The following is an 18855-nucleotide window of genomic DNA, read 5'->3' as shown; positions in this document are numbered from 1 at the left end:
CACATACCAGCACACCTCCAAGCATGACCAGGCTCAGATGACCGACGGCATGCGTCGTCCTGACACCATCGACCTACCTCGATGTGCGGTCCGCTCGGCCTTAGGTTGTTGGGCATGACGTGCGGGCGCAGCGACAGGTCGTCGTACAACATCCTGGAGTTGTCACCGCGCTTTCCCGCGCCCTTGGCTGACATGATGCCGCTTAGTCTGCGCCGGTGTCTGCAGAGCGAGAGCGCACACGGTAACCTGTGAGCTGACTCGAATTGAGATTCTCATTGGTCGTTTGTGATTCATGTGGGGGGGGGGGGGGGGCTACATGAGGAAATGACGGGGGATGTGACAGACCGAAAGGGGCAAAAAAGCGCACGGCTCGATCCCATCCATCTTCATGTGGCGGCACGCACGACCCTCCGGTTATTGCACTGCCGTTTGGTTCTGATATATCGTAGTGGCAAAATCCGTCCGCGGTCTATCTCCATGATCCGCAGTGCTTGACAGCGTTCCCTCAGCCGACAGACAATCGCGTGACCACATGTGTGCCAGGGATAGGCGGGTGGGCACGTGTGTAGCACACCCAAGCCTGGTAGCGGTGTCATATAATACTGCTTTTCCTACCACCTCACTGTGGGCGCGATACAGAACAATTGGCCTGTTCCGCGCAGGAAAAACAGATGGTCGCGTGGCACAGGTGTATGGGGCGAAACTGCGACCACCGTAAAGGATTCCTTCCGCGCCGTAATACACCCACATAAAATGTCCAACCCTCAACACTTAATTGCAATTGCATAGCAGACAAATTTTCTACGGTTTGTGCAGCAAAATTTTTGAATTAGCGAATTTGAATGTCAGAGGGGCCAAATCACCGAATGACCAATGCACTGCAGTGCCAAATTGCTATTGTCCATCTCCCATGGACCACGCGTCCGCTCCCAGAACAAGGCCCGCCCGAGCGGAAACAGCGGACTGGGGGCCGTTGTGGGGCGCCGACGTCGGGTGGTCGAGACCACTCTGGGGCGGCGAAATCAGGTGGCCGGGAGCCGCTCTGGGGTAGCGGAATCAGGTGTCCGAGAGTCGCTCCGGGGTGGCAAAATCAGGTGGCCGGGACCCACTCGGGGTGACCCGACCAGGTGTCCGAGAGCCGCTCTGGGGTGGCGGGATCGGGTGGCCGCGTCGTTCCGCATCTCCGCATCAGAGGCCGCCACGCGGAACATGGGCGGATCCGCCCGATGAAAGAAAAACTGCCCTGGGACCGGGGGACGCGCAAACGCCGCCAAATGAAGATCGAACGCCCGCTACCGTTCAAAATACTCCACATTTTACTTCTCGGGAAATCGTGTGCGTCTCCGACAATTGCGGGGCGCGTGAGAACGCGCCGTTGCCCGTGCCGTGCGCGGCGCGGCGGACGCCTTTTTACCGTGTGTGTGTGAAATTGGTCGGAAAATGGCGGCGCCACCCTGGTGCGGCTCGCGTGACAAAGGCAGATGCCAGGGAAGTGGAGGCGCTCGCTCGGAAACTGTGAAAACCAGCTGCAGCTGCGCCGGGACGGCGTGCGAAGCCGTTCCACTCCAGCGGGCCGGTTCGGGTCAAAGACGCCGCGGCCGGACGTCGGCCTTGTGGTTCTGATTTGCACGCATTCCTGTTTGAACGGTCTCCGCGCTACAGGTCCCTGCTTGTGTCTGAATATTTTCTCTGCTCGCATCCAAGTGCTTGCATCGCAAAACGAAAAGTAGCAATATCTACACCTGGCCGTATCATAATCTCGCCGATGCCAAACCTACACTCGTTCCGATCATTTGACACCGAAACATGAGTGAAGATAGAAGCGTTACAGTGGCAACAGTCATTATCTAGATATCAGGCATTCATGATAGACGATGTAACCAAAGAAAGTGACTTATAATGCTGTTGCTCCATTCTATTTTTGTAAAAGCTCGCGCAAGAGCTTACCGAAGATATCGTGACGTCAACCACTGCTCAAAAGTTTGATTTCGTTGCATTGGTCCGGCCATGGCGCGTACATGCATACATCTACATTCATTCAAAGGCAACGCAAAAACATCCCAATTTGAAGACCGCAACACGTTACACTTTATCCAGCACATGTCTCCAACTTTTTCCACAAACATGAACTGAGTATTATAATCACAATATCTTGCCATAATCGTACTCTACCGCATCTGAATTCGGCGCGCGATCAATAACTCAGCAGGCAAACATGTTGACGCGCGTCCGTGCCGACGGCCGGATTCTCCCTCCGCCTTCATCGCGCGAGCATCCGGCGCAATCATGTGTCGAATGGCGTCTCGTAGCGCGTCTCGGCGCGACACATTCCGGCCGACATGCCGCGCCAGTCGCGCATTCCGACACCGGACTGCGGCGCGCTATTCTGGGAGCCGCCGTCGCTCACACGCCGCCGCCGAAGTCGGCACGGCGCCGCCTGCCGCGACCGGCAGCGTTCTGCGCCGAATATTGCGCCGCCGCGGCGTACTTCGCCGGCGCGAGCGGCGCGGGATATTGCGTCTGCTTCGGGCGGCGATGGCGGGGAGACGGCCGTTGTTGGGGCGTGGCCCGAGCTATTAGAGCCGCGAAGAACGCAACCTCCGGCTGAGCACGTGACAGGGCGGGGGCCGGCCGGCGCTCCTCCCCGCGGGCATCACCACGGCGCGCGCTGCGGCCAATCAGCGGCGGGCTGGCGGATGACGGCGGCAGCTGGGGACCAGAGCTGAAGCGCCAGCATGACGGATGCCGCGCAACGGTGTGGCGCGCGGCGCGGGACGACGCAGGTCAAGGCCGGCGGATCGTGAGCGGGTTCCGGTGTCGCCAGGGTGTGAGTGGCGCGCGTGCCTGCGGCGGGCGAGCTACGCTAGTCAGCCAGGAGACTGCTCTCCAAATCTGAGTCATCTGGTCCCCTGGCACGCGGTTCAACGTGACCGTCAAAAGAAAAGCAACAGCTCGTTCAGTTACATTCAAACCCGGTAGTCTCCGGAAGTTACGAAATCCTACCATCAATCGAAATTTATTGGCTGTTGTTCGTGAACAAGTAAGGAACCAGCTACCGGAAGTGTAGTTTTTCCTATTGAGCAATAACTATCTTGAAGTTTAACCACTGCTTCGCGTGAAGCGTGAGTCGCAGGCCATTGTAACCCACGATTGATTTCACATCACCGTAATCCAGTGCGTGTCTGGAAAACTGTCAGACTTGCCACACATATTTCACGCTGCAAGAGACTGAGTAAGATTTCACCGACATTACATTCAATATCCGACTGAACAATGCGCAGGCTTGAAAAATGCATTGCAACTGCAACTGATGATCGCGCAGATCAGCACTGTGCAGACCTCGAAAGGCAATACTCACTTGCAGAAGAATATTGTTCCAGACACCAGAACAATGAAAAGAAAAAGCGAGGTAGTGATGAGAGCTGCCAGCATGGACATGGACGGCGAGCCTTGCAGGTCCGCGCCGGGAGGCACCCCCTGTAACAGATCCTGCCGTCACTTCCCAACCCCAGCATGGACATGGACGGCGAGCCTGCAGGTCCGCGCCGAGAGGCACCCCCTGTAACAGATCCTGCCGTCACAACCCAACCCCAGCATGGACATGGACGGCGAGCCTGCAGGTCCGCACCGAGAGGCACCCCCTGTAACACATCCTGCCGTCACTACCCAATCCCAGCACGGACATGGACGGCGAGCCTGCAGGTCCGTGCCGGGAGGCACCCCCTGCAACAGATCCTGTCCGACCCGGCGGCGCGGAGGCAGCAGCACAGCTCTGGCACGATGAAGCTGCCTAGCTTCATGGGGCTTTATGCTTCATAGTGCTCGCATTGCTTTAAGTATCATTCTTGCGTACGGTACATTCTCCCTTTCGTGGATACCAGCATAGGTTAAACTGATAGGCGAAACACGATTTACAGTGAACATTGACGTTGCAGCCCATGCGCCGGTCAACACGTTGGGGTCAGCAAAGGATGTCGTGCGCCCGTTGGCCTCCTACACGGCCTGTTGTGTGTTTACACCCGCTCTTCAAAGACACAAGAGGGCGCATGGGATCTGGGTACGAAATCATCACGGACCAGCACCATACGTCATGTGGCAACCCGAGGACGACGTGGACCACGCGTCTGTTGCGACAGTCCGCTATCAACATGCACGTATCAGCGCAGACATCGCCCGAGAGCCACTTACGGTAAGGCCGCTGCAGATTTGATACGGAGCTACGATATCACAGACGTCGGCGTCGGCGGCGGCCCAGGCCGGGTCGACGGGCGGCGGCGGCAGCAGGAACTGGGGCGGCGGTGGGCCAGCGCAGTCGCAGGCCGGGTCGTCGCCGGCCCCCGCCGTCGGCCGCACCACCAGGTCGTAGTGCCTCTCCGGATACAGCGGCTCCAGCTGCAGCCACGAGCGCCATGTCAGCAGCAGCCAACCGCGCGGTTGTTAGCGTGTTGTGTCTGCACCGCGGTGAAAAGATACACCGCCGGCAATTATAGCAATTCTGAGCAAATGCTTTGGCCTGCAGCTGCTAAAATGACATGGTTAATTCCATGGTAGGAACATGAACCACTTTTAATCATGGACGTTAGAACAAGGAGGGGGCGTAGGGCGTAAAACTCAAACATCTCGTAAATATTTGACTTGGTGGTGTATGGCTGGATGGTAATGCATGGAAAGGCACTCACTTCAAAAACAGGCCCGGCTCACCCAATAGCAGGGGCTTTTGTACGCTCCAGTTTGCGATTAGTAATTAAACTATGGCTGTCACCAGAAGCACGCGTCAAATCAGCCGATACTGTTCCTGTCGCCGCCCGAGAGTTCCCCCATCCCCGCTCTCCCCTTCCCCCTCGCGGAGGACCGCCACCACTGACGGTCAGCGGTCAGAAGGGTGGCGTCTCGACGCCGCCGGACACCCCTCCCCCAGATCGAATGACTTCGGACACCTGGCCCGCTCCCACACCCCACCTCTCCGGGTCATCTGCGGCGGGGAGGAGGCAGAAGTCAGCTCCTGCGTCCCGCAGACACCACGACCGACGACAAATCGATTGCGGCCGCCATAGCCGGCACGTGTCACGTACGCCCTCGAAGGTGAACGACACCGGCGGCAGCTGCGCGACGGCGTCCCCCCCCCCCCCAGCCCCACACCGTCGGCGACGACGCGCCGGTCGGCGGGCGTCGGCCGAGTGGCGCCGTCAGCCGGCCACTCCTGAGCCATCATAAGGCGCAATGTTTGAAGCTGGCTAGATCGTGTACTTCAACTGCAATACGCTGCATAGGTCGGAGTGAACTACGAGCGAGATAAGCAAGGCTGCCAAACACAATCAACCAAACTTACATTTAATCCAGTGGAAATTGACCCAGAAATTCATGCGTAAATCTTCGAGCATGCTGTTAGGTTCTTCAGAAAAAAGGCATTCAACTTCAAGGAGGTCACTCCGGTTTAGGTATAATTAAATATCGTCGTACTACAACCGGCCTGTTCCCATTCCTACTGATAGTCTTGTCGAAATAATCTCGTTGCAGGACGTTGCAATGCATTTCAGTCATGTGAAGAGTGAGGTTATTGCCCTCGTTGCGGAGTATAAAACAAAAGGCGGGAAAACCACGTGGGACATTCTATGTTACACAATGCATATCTGTTCACGTACATGACATACAAACTTATCTTTTGTTCTTACTGTGCGTAATGACCACCTATACAGACTAAGTGTGTCGATAAATTTAATGAACATAGGGCATATGTTTGCTCATTCAAAGGTAAACAAGACAGCTGCGAGCCGGTGCGCGCGGGCTGGGCTCGACAAGAAGTCGGAGTACTGAACCTGCACCACAATGGCACTGAGCTGATCCGGCGCTGAGCAGGCGCAGTTCCACACAGCAGCAACAAGTGCAGCCGAGGCCGGAGCACGCCGCAGCGCAGCCTACGCAGCCTGCTCAGGCCGGGCGCTCTCATCACAGGCCGTTGTGCGACGCTGTGTCCGGCGGGTCAAGCGATTCCCAGGCTCCGAGGCAAACAGAGGCACAGGCCACGCCGGGTGCGCGGCGACCCGGACGCGGAACGCACACCAAAAACGCGCCGCAGCCGCTTGGCGATGATGATATCAGGGCCCGCCATTAGCATTTGGGGCCGCCGAGTTGACGATGAGTTATGGCTCGGACGACGTTAAGTGGGCAATCAGCGACGGCGCAATGCCGTATGCGTCATGACGTCGGCTTCAGCGTCTTTCACAGCGAGTACCGGCCCCTCGCCAGTACACGGAGGCACTCATGGTCGTTTTTGCAGTGCCATCGGCGGCATGGACCACCCAGGCTGTTACGCGCCGCGCCTCACAAACAACGGTCAGCTGGTCATTATCACGGCGTCCGTCTCGTTGACCTTATATGCTTCATAAAAGCAGGGCCGCGTCATAAGTCGTGCCGATGCTATCGGCGACGGCCGGGGAGAGGCTCTTTCTCCTCCAACAAAGAAGACTACAAACCATCCCTCCCGAGAACGAGCCATAAATTATTGACCATTGGCGCCGGGTCGCCGCGCCGCGCGCGCCCCTCCCAGCACAGCCGGCCGCGCGACTGCTCTGACCGGGCACGACGGCGGCCAGTCCGACCCAGACGGACCGGCGGTCGGTCCGATCCAGACGGACCGGCGGTCGGTCTGATCCAGACTGACCAGCGGTCGGTCCGATCCAGATGGACCGGCGGCTGCTCAGATCCAGACGAACTGGCGGCCGCTCCGATACAGACAGACCGACTGCCGATCCGATCCAGACAGACCGGCGGCCGCTCCGATACAGACAGACCGGCTGCGACCCTGATCCAGACAGGCCGGCGGCCGCTCCGATACAGACAGGCTGGCGGCCGCGAATCGGACGTCCCCGCATCACTGCGCGTCACCCAGGCGGACCAGTGGCCGACCATCCATCTGTCGTGGATGGTGTCAGGCTACCGCGGCTTCTGCGGCTTCTGTGAGACTGGCGGCTACGGCGTGAACCACGAGGTGACAGGAGCCGGACAGAAGCTGGGGTCACGCGCGCACAAAGGCTCCCCACGTGTCGCCGGGCAGGGAGATCAGGGCATATCTCACGCTGCTATCGATTTTGGACAGGGCGAGTGACGCTAGCAAAAAAAAAACAAAACAAACAAAACAAAACAGCAGATGGTGCTCGCACAGACAGGTATCAATTTCGAATCGCCTATTTAGCTGTATGTGCGTCAGTTGATGCAGCTGGCGTGTGTGTGTGTGTGTGTGCGTGTGTGTGACTTTGTGTTTCAGTGATCGTACGGCCGGGAAAAAATTATGCAGGTTGTGATCAGCTGCAGGTGTCTGCAAGAAAACCCTGTTTATGCGGACATTGCTCAGCATTTTTCTTAACACACGCCTAGGTGACCGGCTAGACACCCTTCGCTCGGATAGGGGGGTCAATTTGCCCCCCCCCTGAAATCTCGAGAACTAATAGAGCTAGAGACACCACATTTACAGGGTGTGTTGACCTGCACGTGTACTCACTTAGGTCTAAGCTTGAGGTACCTAGGTCATGATCTTTGGGTCAAATAAGGTCAAGCAAGGTCGAAATCCAGGTAAGTCTCCAAAGTGCCCTTAGAACCTAGCTAACTGTTTCTAAGCAATGCTCATCTAAGGTCAGTGACCTAATTTGACCTGTTGAAGGTCATGGTGACCAAAATCATACAAGACCGCTCCGAGTGTTCCATTTGAATAAGCAACAAAGATAACGCTAGGCAGTATGTCTCTAAAAACAAAATGTTGACCTGGGTCATCTTAGGTCAATAACCTATTCTGACTTCCAAGATGTTCATGGAAAATGTATAATGCGGTTCCTGTCATCACTAGACTCGAAAAGAGCACCAGAAACCACGCCATACAGCAAGCCCTAAGAATAATAAAACAGGTTGGTTTAAACTTGGTCTGACCTTTATACCTGACCTTAGGTCAACGTAATTTGCTCATTGAATATTTCTGTTCTCTAGGAAAGCATCTTAGAGATGTACGGCCTGGTCTAACACTCCTTTGTTGCATCAGATTAAACGACTCCCTAGCAATTGACTTCGCTGAAACTATGGCCTGACTTTGACCTGCCATAGGTCAGCGACCGTTCAAGGTACATCTAAATGTTTAATACCACACGATCCAGTATTCAATTTTCTACAGCTAAGCAAAATTTGGCGTGGCTGCGCCGCGCCGTTCTGCAATCATTCTGGAAAGCCTTCAGTGGGGTCAATTTTACCCTCACCCACCCCGGCGCGTGTTTAACACAGATGTTTCATTCTCGGTTTTCTTGATGTTGCGTCGGTTACGTGCTGCTGTGACCAAATGGACGAAAGACACATCATAAACCATAAACTTTAAAGATGGCAGGGCAAGCCTCCGCCACAGTTCTCCCTTGGTCACAGCGCATAAACAATAGCTGGAGTGATGGATATATGACTGCAAAAAGAGATGAGCATTGTGTTACATGGAAAACTGCCAAAAGAAGGTGCCACTAAACTGTGTTCAACGACTAGAGGATCGCTGTTTTACCGACCATTTCGTGCATGTCCGGGTGTTGGTCCGGGGTTAATGAGAAGACGCCAAAGGTGGCGCGTCCAGCCCATAGCGGCGTATCGCACCAGCCTGAGTGTCACCCAATGTCTGGGGAGCTCAGGCTGGCCTCCGCAGCCCCACCAGATCCACAGCTCCCGAAGTCAAGTGAGGTCGGGCTGGCCTCTGCCGCCCCACCAGATCCACGGCTCCCGGAGTCGGGTGAGGTCAGGCTGGCCTCTGCAGCCCCGCCAGATTCACGGCTCCCGGAATCGAGTGAGGTCAGACTGGCCTCTGCAGCCCCGCCAGATCCACGGCTCCCGGAGTCGAGTAAAGTCAGGCTGGCCTCTGCAGCCCCGCCAGATCCACGGCTCCCGGAGTCGAGCCACGTGCGGACCACCGTGGCGGCCGCGCCCTCCCGAACAGCACGTGCACACGCGAGCAGACGACCTCCGTCGCCATCCCGGTCGTGCACGGCTCGTCGTTCTGCCGACGCCGCACCCTTGGAGCGCCGGGCCCGAGTGATGACCTGCACGTGTGCAGGAGTGCTGTACGCCGGAGCGTGGGCGGCCGGCGGGCAGCTGCGGACGTCGCAGTCATGCCCCGACGGCCATGCCATGCCGGCCGACCCCAGCGGCGTGCGGTCCGTACGGACCTGACACCCATGACCCCAGCTGGGGCATGGTGCACCAAAGAAGATTGGATAGACAAGGCGCGCCTCGTGGATGGCCACGCCGGCTATATTTAGCGATGCGGTTCGCATAAGCTCGCGACCAGAAGCAATTAGATCCACCAATAGGTTCGAGGAACAGAGGTGCAGGCAGATTTAAAAGTGACCAAATGGGTCAAGAACAGAGGTGCATTAGAGGTGTGTCTGATTTAAAGTGACCCATCTAAGCCCGCACCCACTGTCAGTTGACGATATTAGCACCGTTTTCATTGCGACCTCATGGCCCCGTGGTCGTTGTAATGCCTGCTTCTGTGGGTCCCGCCGGTGGGCGAATGCTCGACAGAGCCGTGTCAAAAATGAAACCGCTTGACTTATAGCCCTACGAGTGAATACAATTAGAATAATTCATTCACGTATGTTTATACGCGTCGTCAAAGCATCTACGATGCAGCGACACAAAATTCCAGCGACTACCGGAGATACTTAGAATGTCGACGGTGTTTTTGAGCGATACATTTAAGCAAGGCGAGTGAAATCCGTTGTCCACGCGGGAAGTGTTCAATATCGGAATTTAATGTATTTCTATTAAATAATGCAAACATACTTTCATTCAGTGACGCCCGTAATTACCGACACACGGATAAGTTCACAGGTACTTTTCGGTAAAACTGTATCAGTTTATGCGACCCAAAGCCGATTTCCATTTCAGCACATTTAAACTGCATCATTTCCTCCGCCAGTGACTTTTGAGTGCAATGAACTCAGATTGGCGTGTCGCCTCTCGAAAGCAATGTTTCACCTCCAGTTGAGCAAAGGTTTAACTACTGACTCCTGACTGCTGACTCTGCCCGACTCCAGTTAAGCAGAGTCGATCTGCCTCTGACTCACAGCACATGTGGCGCACGCCACAGCACATATGGCACAAGTCACAGCACACACGTAGCACACGCCACAGCACACGTGACACACACCAAAGCACAGTAGCAGCACAGCATACGACTCTGATACTGACTCGATACTAAGCTGAAAATTTCAGAACCGAATCCAGGGGGTTAGGCCTTGCTTGCATACACCACTTTTAGCATTGCTTAGCCTGAACGTTAGATGCGTTGGGCACCGGTGCCCACCAGCCTGTACGTATTCACCATCAGCTTGCTTTATACGTACATGCTCCAAACAGCTCATCGCTATGCGGGGCAGTGAGAGGTCAACACCTTGCATGTGCAAGCATTGGCCTCAGTCAAAGGTCATTCACCTCGTTGCATTGCTTGCATAGGTTGTGTCTGCATTCGACTCAGCCCTGCCCTCTCGGTGCGGTATTTAACCCAGCTCTAAATCCGACTCCGCCGCGTCCGGTAGAATCGACTCCACCCTAACTCAGTCACACCTCGGATGACTTAAAAATCAACCCCGATACAGATGCTTAGTCGAGCATGACACCAGTTCTTGCGATTGAAAGTGGTTAGTCAGTGGTACGTTTCGTTAGGAGTGCATTCCAAGCCTGACATCCTCAGCGATGACACCGCGCAGAAGCAGGCGGGGGATTGGTCGGTCTGCCTGAGAACCGGCCAAGGCGGCTGCACACCTGAACGTGATAGGCTGCAGCATGCTATCGTGAGCAAAATGACGGAAAGGGGCTAAGTCTATTCTCCTGCAAACTTTGATATTTTCCGCGACTTGTTGGCAAACGTAATAGTAAAAACTTTCCAGCGTCCCCAGCTTTTCTGTCCGGATTATCTTCGAAACTGAAACCGTTACTTTATGGCACCTACGTGAGTTCCTATGATCCCATGCAGCCACATGGAACATTGGCACAACACCAGTAACAACTCAATCTGAGAGCACATAACCAGCATGCATGAGAAAACGACTAACCAGGATTCTTCCTGCCCGCGGGAAATTGGCACATTTCTCCGAAAGTGATTCAATGAAGTGAAAATCGACCGCGCCCAATATCGAGTCCTCATTGCCCGTTCTCAGTTGGACATCAGACGTCATCGGTAATCGTGTATACAATGTAAAAAAGAGGTTAATCATGTGATGTGTCAAACGTAAACTGAACGCGTTTCTGCAGAATGTGTTAAATGCACTGAAACGGTTAAAGCTATCGAGCTTGTGAATGCGTGAGATACATCGAACATATCCAGGGTGTATAAAATCTGACGTCACCTGCTCGCCTTTTACGTCACCAAACGATGCTAAACGTTATCAACAGACTACAGACGCCGTTGAGTGACACTCAACGTCGTTGAACATTCCCAGACGTCACCAACGCCGGACGTGACCGAATCAAATCCTGGTCACTGAAACCGGCCTCAGACGCAGTGCTTGAAAGCGCCAAGACACATTTGAAGGGAACATGCAACAAACGCTACATCGCCTTGAGCTGGGATAACGCCATTCGGTTACCTCGCGATGCGCTCAGCGGCCGCGACAATTTTTGTCGGGACACGTGGCCTCTGAAATAACCGGAGACCACAAAACAATGCCGGCAGTGCGTCTTAAATCCGCAACTCACAGCCCACTTCAGAGTTACACCGCCACTCGACAGGGGGCGCCAAAGTCGGTCTGGGCGCGTGCTTGTAATGATGACAAATTGCGTCCGATTACAGTGGCCTTGGCTATCCGTCGTCTGTTGACCGGAAGCGAGGACAATTCATCGCTGTCCGGCCGCCGGTCACACAGTGCTGGGATGACATGAGAGAGCTACAGTTCGGATCGGTGGCCGACCGCCGGTCACACAGTGCTGGGATGACATGAGAGAGCTTCAGTTCGGATCGCTGGCCGACCGCCAGTCACACAGCGCTGGGATGACATGCGAGGACTACAGTACGGATCGCCGGCCGGCCGCAGGCCGCACACTGCTGGGATGACAGCAGAGAGCTATAGTTCGGATCGCCGGCCGGCCGCTGGTGCTGGGATGACATGAGAGAGCTACAGTTCGGATCGCCGGCCGGCCGCTGGTGCTGGGATGACATGAGAGGGCTGTAGCCCAGAGCGCTCTTGTTAAGTTGATGGCGCTGTTCTCATATGCAGGTCGCGACGAATGATCACGTTCGACAACCATGGACCGTCCAGCAATTATGAATGCACTTTCCTGGGAGGGACCAAAGTCCATCCAAGTTCGTGAAGTGGGGCAAAGGACAAATGTTGTGCTAACCGTACCAAATTCGAACAAAAATTGTGCAAGCCTACGTGCTTCCCATCGCCTTGGAAGGCCACTGGCCTCATGGCCTGCCCAAACACGGACACCTGGGATCCGCCCAAGTGCACGGCAACGGGCCTCAGATATGCCGTGGACGGACGCTCCGATGCCTAGAGCGGGAAGCGCAGGATCACAGAACTGTCGTCTCCCCAGACCTTAATGACCAGCCGTTTGCGGTAAAAGGTACGTCACCACGGAAACTGTGACAGTTCGCGGGAGGTCCGCACGGCGAAGCTCCCCTGCTTGAAGGTGCGCTTACCACCCACATCACCTGCCGCTGCCAGCTGCCAGCGACGGCCGGGAGCTGCCAATCCACGTCAGGGAGAGGGAGGCGGCTCAGACCGCCCCAACTTTGAGAATAAAGGGGTGTATTCGGAAAAGCCCGTTTTTGTGTCTTTTGAGGGCAGGTTTAGCCATTTTATACTGCTTAGGGGCCTGTTTACTTTCCTTTCAAGGAGTATTCCGCATTTGCATGGCGTTTTAAAATGAAGTAGTCATCTTGAAGATCATTTAATGCAGTTTACAGCCCTGCTATTGAGACCTAAGCTCCACTAGGTCCTAGGTACACGTCCACTTAGGTGTGCAAACTTTTTGGGAAACTATTTCAAGGTCACCCACGCATTCATGGCGCCATAATAACGTCATTCATACCCTGCCATTAAATTAATTATGCGGCCAACTAGGCCAAGACAAATTTAATTGTCGATTCGTTCATATCCGGCATTCGGGAGCACAATCCACAAATATAACGGCCGTCGATTAGCTCTGAATCAATGTTGTGCAAGGTACGACAATTCAAGCAAACACTGACGTGTTGAGGACCGTGTTTACTTAACAGTGGAATTGTGTTGTTTAGAACAATCTTTTCCGGTTAAAAGTACACCAATAGTTATGTGAGCTTATTTCGTCATATTTGATGTTGGCTTCAATATCTTCAAACGTGGAGCATTCCCTTTCGCTACCCTGCGTCATCACCAGGCATAGAGATGAAACTAGCCACTTGCCTTCGGAACCGTATCCGAAGCCAAGACGTTAACATAACACTTAAATCGGGGCCGAACCCGGCGGTTTCGAAGACGAAGCGAAAGTTAGCAGCTTGGTATCTTTAAAACGACATAGCTGATCCAAGCCCAGTGACTTCACACTTCGTGCAAACGAAGCAAAAGCCGATGTCAGCGGTTCCTGGGAACCGCTGGGCTAAAGCCGAATCCGTCCGTTTTAAATAACGGTGCTGAAGTTTGCGGATGAACGGGGCAAGGTGTGAGCATTACGAATGAAAGATTTCTCGGACTATCGCCTTTGTCTCATGTGTTAGTAGGAGCATAACGTTTCATACAGCTAGTTCTCTGGCTATCGTCAGGTGTCAACTGGTTCTGAGAAAAACTGGTTGGTTTTTGGCTTTGAGCTATGCATGCGTCGCGACCAGGAATATCTGTAAGGTATTTTGAGGTGGTGCGAGATGCAAGACCGTTTTTAAGCAAAGTTAAGTAAAGTTGCAACTGCCGTGAAAACAGAAGCCACCTAAGCAATGTCAAAGCTGATATTCAACATCGCATAAACCTCAAGAACTATGGCTAAAAATGTTTGATGTAGATTCGTAGCCAACCTTTCCAAATCGTACAAAGCCGCAGTCAAAATTAAAGCCGACCGCTCAACAGGGCACGAAGCCTAGCTGTAGAAAAGGAAAAAAGCTGACGCTGAACCCAAAGTCCTTGCAAAGCGCGGCTTCGCGAAATCAAAATAGAGGTGGAAGAAGAAATAGAAGTCCAGTCCGAGTCCAAATCGAAGCTGAAGCCGGAGCCCAAGTCGGCTTCAGCACCTGCACGGAGCAGGCTGGCAGCGTCCCCCGCGGCAGGGGAAGGGAAGGGGAGGGACTCGCTCAGGGCCGGTGACGCTGCTGAACCGGCCGGCAGACAATGCCAGCTGCCAACACCTAATGGCTGGAAAATCGCCGTCGCTCGGCCGGCCAGCTGCTCCGTAATTGTTGAGAGCGGCGGCGGCGGCGGCGGCGCGGCGGCGGCGGCGACGCTGTCCGCAACAGAGCCGCCCAGCCAGCATCGGCGCCCGCCGAGGCCGCGCGCGGCCGCGTCCAACAGCGGCGGCGGCTGACGGCCGGGGCACGAGCGCATCCGCTCCGGGTCCCTTCCCGCCGGAGCACCCGACGCTCAGTCGAGGGAATCACTTCACGAGAACGATGCGATAACTTTCCTTTATTAGTTACATACAGTTTACAACGTGGTAAAACCAACTATCACTGTTGAAAGGCGAATAGTACGCATTGCTAGATGCTCCAGGTGTACTGGTTAACACTTTTAACCAGCAGTTCGGTTGGATTTTCCCTGTTCGTGTTGACCTTGAGGTCGGCATACCTCAGGCCCATTCCCTGGGCAGAACGGCGAACCGCACCGCAGTGCATAGCATGACAAAATGCAATACGATGCGAACATTAGCATTCACGACGTCCCTTCCTGCCGAACTGCACTGCTGAGGTTCCCATTTTTGCTTCCCTTGTATAGATCTGGCTTTGCGATTGAAGTTTTCGCTCGGTTGCAGGTCAAAAGCATGCGGCACAAACAATAGCTCCGTGGCCTAGCCTTCGGATACAATCAACAGGCAATGAAGGTGTCGCACTCGGTGCATGGCAGCAAAACTTTCTCATGCTCCGAGCCGATCAGATAGACGCGTTCGTCACTGGGCATGCAGCAGCGGCACAGTAGGCCAGAAGTAAGGGGATTATGGATGCAGCCCGCCAGTCTGCACACTGCAGCCCTGCTGTACGTATTACCAGATCACTATCGGCCTTCAGCCTTATTCGGCTATTGGTCCAGCGTCTGCTGGCACTAATTGGACCTGGTTCTCCGGACCACACAGATCCGCGGAGTCAATACCCCGCACAAAGGCTCGACCTGACAGCCGACCCCACAAACGCGACGGCCGACCGGTGATCCGGCGGCACACAGAGCGCCGGGCATTCCCCATCGCTCTGCCCCGTCGCGCCCGGTCACAACACGGCAGTTCTGCCGCTCGTCTGAAAGGGCGGCCGAGTGAGTGCCGCTCATCACGCCTGCGCGAGCGGCGCCTGATAGAGCGGGCGGCGGCTGAGCGGCGCCATCCGCTGACCCTGCGCTCCAGCGGGCCCAGCCGCGCCGCTCCGTCCTCATTAGCGCGATAGCCAGCGATAGCGGGACAATGGTGTCGGGCAGGGCGCCGGCCGTCGGCCAGCGGTGATGCGGCGATAGGGTCCGGGGCCCGCCCCCCCCCCCCCCTACCTCACACCACCTTCCAGCCCATCGGATCCCGATCGCGGCCGAAAGGTGGGAAAGCGGCCGATCCGGCCGGCTACCTGCACACCTCGACCGCCAGGCGAAGGAGGAACAAACGGACGGCCGTACTCCGTCCCGCGTACAGGAAAGTCAGCCTACGTGCGAAGCCTGGGCGTATGCTCGCCATGTTCAGCAGGGCGACCGTGCCGGGCGGCCACTCCCAACGCTCCTAGAATCGGACGCTCCAACCTCTGATCTCCTGTACGAGCCGAGTCGATCGAGACCTTGTCAGCAGCGTCAAATTTTCCTTAAAAAGGGCGCTGGTGGTCCGCATTGGAGCCGACATCGACGCGTGGGCCGGGACCCAGAGCTGGCCATATTTGGCGAGCATCGACACAGGCAGTGGCGTGCCATGTGCCTGTTTCGTGCCAACATTTCCCGGCACCACCAACGTGCCGGCACCGGCCCCCGGTCAGCGCTCCAGCACCGCCAGTTGGAGCGCCGATGGCCGGCGTGGTCCTCACGTAAGTCTCCTTTCCTCTATCCTGTGTAACTCGATCACACCATGTGATACTTCACATGTGTGATCCTGATCATGACATGTGTGATCACACCATGCAGTCCTTCAGCCGCTGACCTGACCAGCCCTCCAGGCATGGCTCGGTGCCGAATAGGCTCGACGTAAGTGATAGCAAGACGTACGCATTCAAGAGATAACAGCAGATTGTCGGCGTGTGTTTGGCACTATGTGTTTGTCACAAGGAAGGTCGCAGCGAAAATGTTGCGAGGGAGGCAGCAGAAAACATAGGTGTTCAGATTTAAGTGTAACGCATCGGTGAAATCATCTGATCATAATATTACATATGTTTCACTTTAATATGCTCTAACGATCTCTACCATCTGTATGGGTTCCGACCGTTTTATAACATAAATGCCTAAGCCGGGTACATCCAATTAGTATTAACCTGAAAGCACGGTAATCACTGGTGTTGCTAACACACCAGTTCTGATTCAAAAGAGGCGAAATGCTATGTCCAAAAAATGCTTACAACTGTTATGAATAACTGCTGATTTTACATTGACACTGCAACGTAATACACCATGGCCGGAGTTAATCTTTGGGTGGCGTCAATTGTTTAACAGCAAAAACGTCTAGAATCGGTTGATGGTTCTACCAAACTACCAAAACGTTTCGCCATTTGGACTTCAAAAGAATCCATAGGGTAGTATATCCACTCTTTTAAAGTGCGTTCGAATCCCCATTCGCTCTGATCAGTTAAGCTCAAGCAAAAGCGCTCGGGCCGAGTTAGGTTACTGCCAACAGCGACAACCTCCGAACGCATCTCGGAAGTTCAGGGTTAGTCCAGCCAACGTGTCGCCGCCGGTGCTCACCATTCTCAGGTCATCGCTGCCGCTGCCATGTACGCTGCGCTCCTGCATCGCCGACGGCTCCGACCCGTTCTCGTGACCTCGTGACCCTCACACACGCCTGAGGGCTTCCGTCGGCCAGGCGGTCCCCTTGATGATGCCTCGGCCTTCCCGGCGGTCATCGCCGCACCACACTCATGCTGCCGGCGGCCGGCCGCAGCCCACCGCACCCGGCTGCCAGCGAGGCCGAAGCGCGCCGGAACCGCTCTCCAGCTCCAGCAGCGAATTCACGCCGACACAGCGGCACCACGGCTCCGGAACCGCCGGCGCCTCGCGAGGAACGGCAACCACCCCACGCGGCACCAGCAGGACCCTCTCGGTCCGACTGGCGCACGGACGCCGGCGTACCGGCCGGCCAGGCGCGACTGTTGCGCATGCGCACTGCCGTCGACTCGGCAGGTGGACCGGCGTATCGAGATTCATTGTGCCGTCGGGCTGGAATCGGTTTCTAGCAGTAGTTACTGGCTCCCTATCAGAACATGGGGCACATTCCGCTGTCAAGGCCACGCCTGTTGTTAATTGCAGGCCTGAGACGATGCCACACACGTGTGAACACGGATCTGACCGCGACCCTGCAGCTGCAACGGCCAGCGACGCATGAAGCCGCTGATCACTGACCAATTACATGGTGCCAACCGCCCTCCACTTATAAAGTAGGACTTCCTGCGCTCTCGCATGGGAGGCTTCCCGTCACTTGCACCGGCTATCTCAACACACGTGGCCATGGCCCTGTGCAGTCCGGATGCGAAAACATGATGGTATATTTTCCACGGGGATGCGAGGGGAATGCAGAGCCCGCACCACAAACCACAGATGCTTGCCATATTCACGTTGAATGTATCATGTTACTCGATTATGACAAGCAGTGCTAGACCTCCAGGACTATCTGACACAAGTAGAGGAGCCGACACCCACGCTGTAAAATCACGTGTCTGATCTGCACGTTGAAAGCTTGCCTCGCAAGAAACCACGTGAAAAACTTACATCACATGGACCACCTTATTTTTCTTTTAGCGTCTACCACTTTGTCAGGCAGGTCAGGTCTGCTTTACTTGCCTACGCCTGGAAGTGAATGTCGCCTATGTCATGATGTTGGACAGCAAGCTGGATGTCCGCCATGCTGCGTATGGCGGACGTCACGTCGCCCAAAAATGGCGGACACTTGAAGGGATTGAGTTCACCGAAAAAACGTCCTCATGCTGGTTTGCCCTACGCTGCAACATTCCTGCAGAGCTGCGTCCTTGACTTTGTCCAAATGGATTAATGGGACATCTGACCAGCCTTTTAGCCCATATCGCTAGGACCATCCAGCACGCATCAGTGCAGCGTTTCAGATATTTGGCAAACTAAGTTCTGGGATCGTATTTTTCACTTCGCTGCAGGATGAAATAAAAATAATCTAACCTTTTTGATCAGCCTAATCGCTTTGCAGTCTGAACACCACGCTGAACTGTCCGCATGCTTCAGACTTGTGCCGAAGGCTCTCGCGCTCACTCAAGCCTGACGCGATGTCGGCCCCGCCGTCCTCCGGACATCTCACTCAGCCTGACGCAGCGGCACTCAGCCTGAGGCGGCGTCGGCCCCGCTGTCCTCCGGACATCTTACTCAGCCTGATGCGGCGTCACTCAGCCTGACGCGGCGTCGGCCCCGCTGTCCGCCGGACATCTTACTGAACCTGATGCGGCGTCACTCGGTCTGAAACGGCGTCGGCCCGCGCTGTCCTCCGGACATCTTACTCAGCCTGATGCGGCGTCACTCAGCC

The 18855-nt window shown here is 55.3% G+C and overlaps 1 protein-coding gene across 1 annotated transcript in view; it reads right to left on the bottom strand.

Annotated features, from left to right (window-relative positions):
- LOC119100506 (uncharacterized) overlaps positions 1-17318 on the bottom strand; it is a 69341-nt gene extending 52023 nt beyond the window's left edge. Inside the window, exons 1-4 of the mRNA XM_037223597.1 lie at positions 17058-17318; positions 4189-4392; positions 3359-3477; positions 78-219 (exon numbers count right to left, since the gene is read on the bottom strand). Coding sequence (XP_037079492.1) covers positions 78-219; positions 3359-3477; positions 4189-4392; positions 17058-17105 — 513 coding nt within the window. The 5' untranslated portion in view covers positions 17106-17318. The remainder of the gene's footprint in view (positions 1-77; positions 220-3358; positions 3478-4188; positions 4393-17057) is intronic.
- Between the last annotated feature and the right edge of the window lie 1537 nt (positions 17319-18855).

The sequence above is a fragment of the Pollicipes pollicipes genome, unplaced genomic scaffold (assembly GCF_011947565.3).
Source record: "Pollicipes pollicipes isolate AB1234 unplaced genomic scaffold, Ppol_2.1 Scaffold_2555;HRSCAF=2994_pilon_pilon_pilon, whole genome shotgun sequence".
Taxonomy (NCBI): domain Eukaryota; kingdom Metazoa; phylum Arthropoda; class Thecostraca; order Pollicipedomorpha; family Pollicipedidae; genus Pollicipes; species Pollicipes pollicipes.
This window is presented reverse-complemented; position numbering and strand designations above follow the sequence as displayed.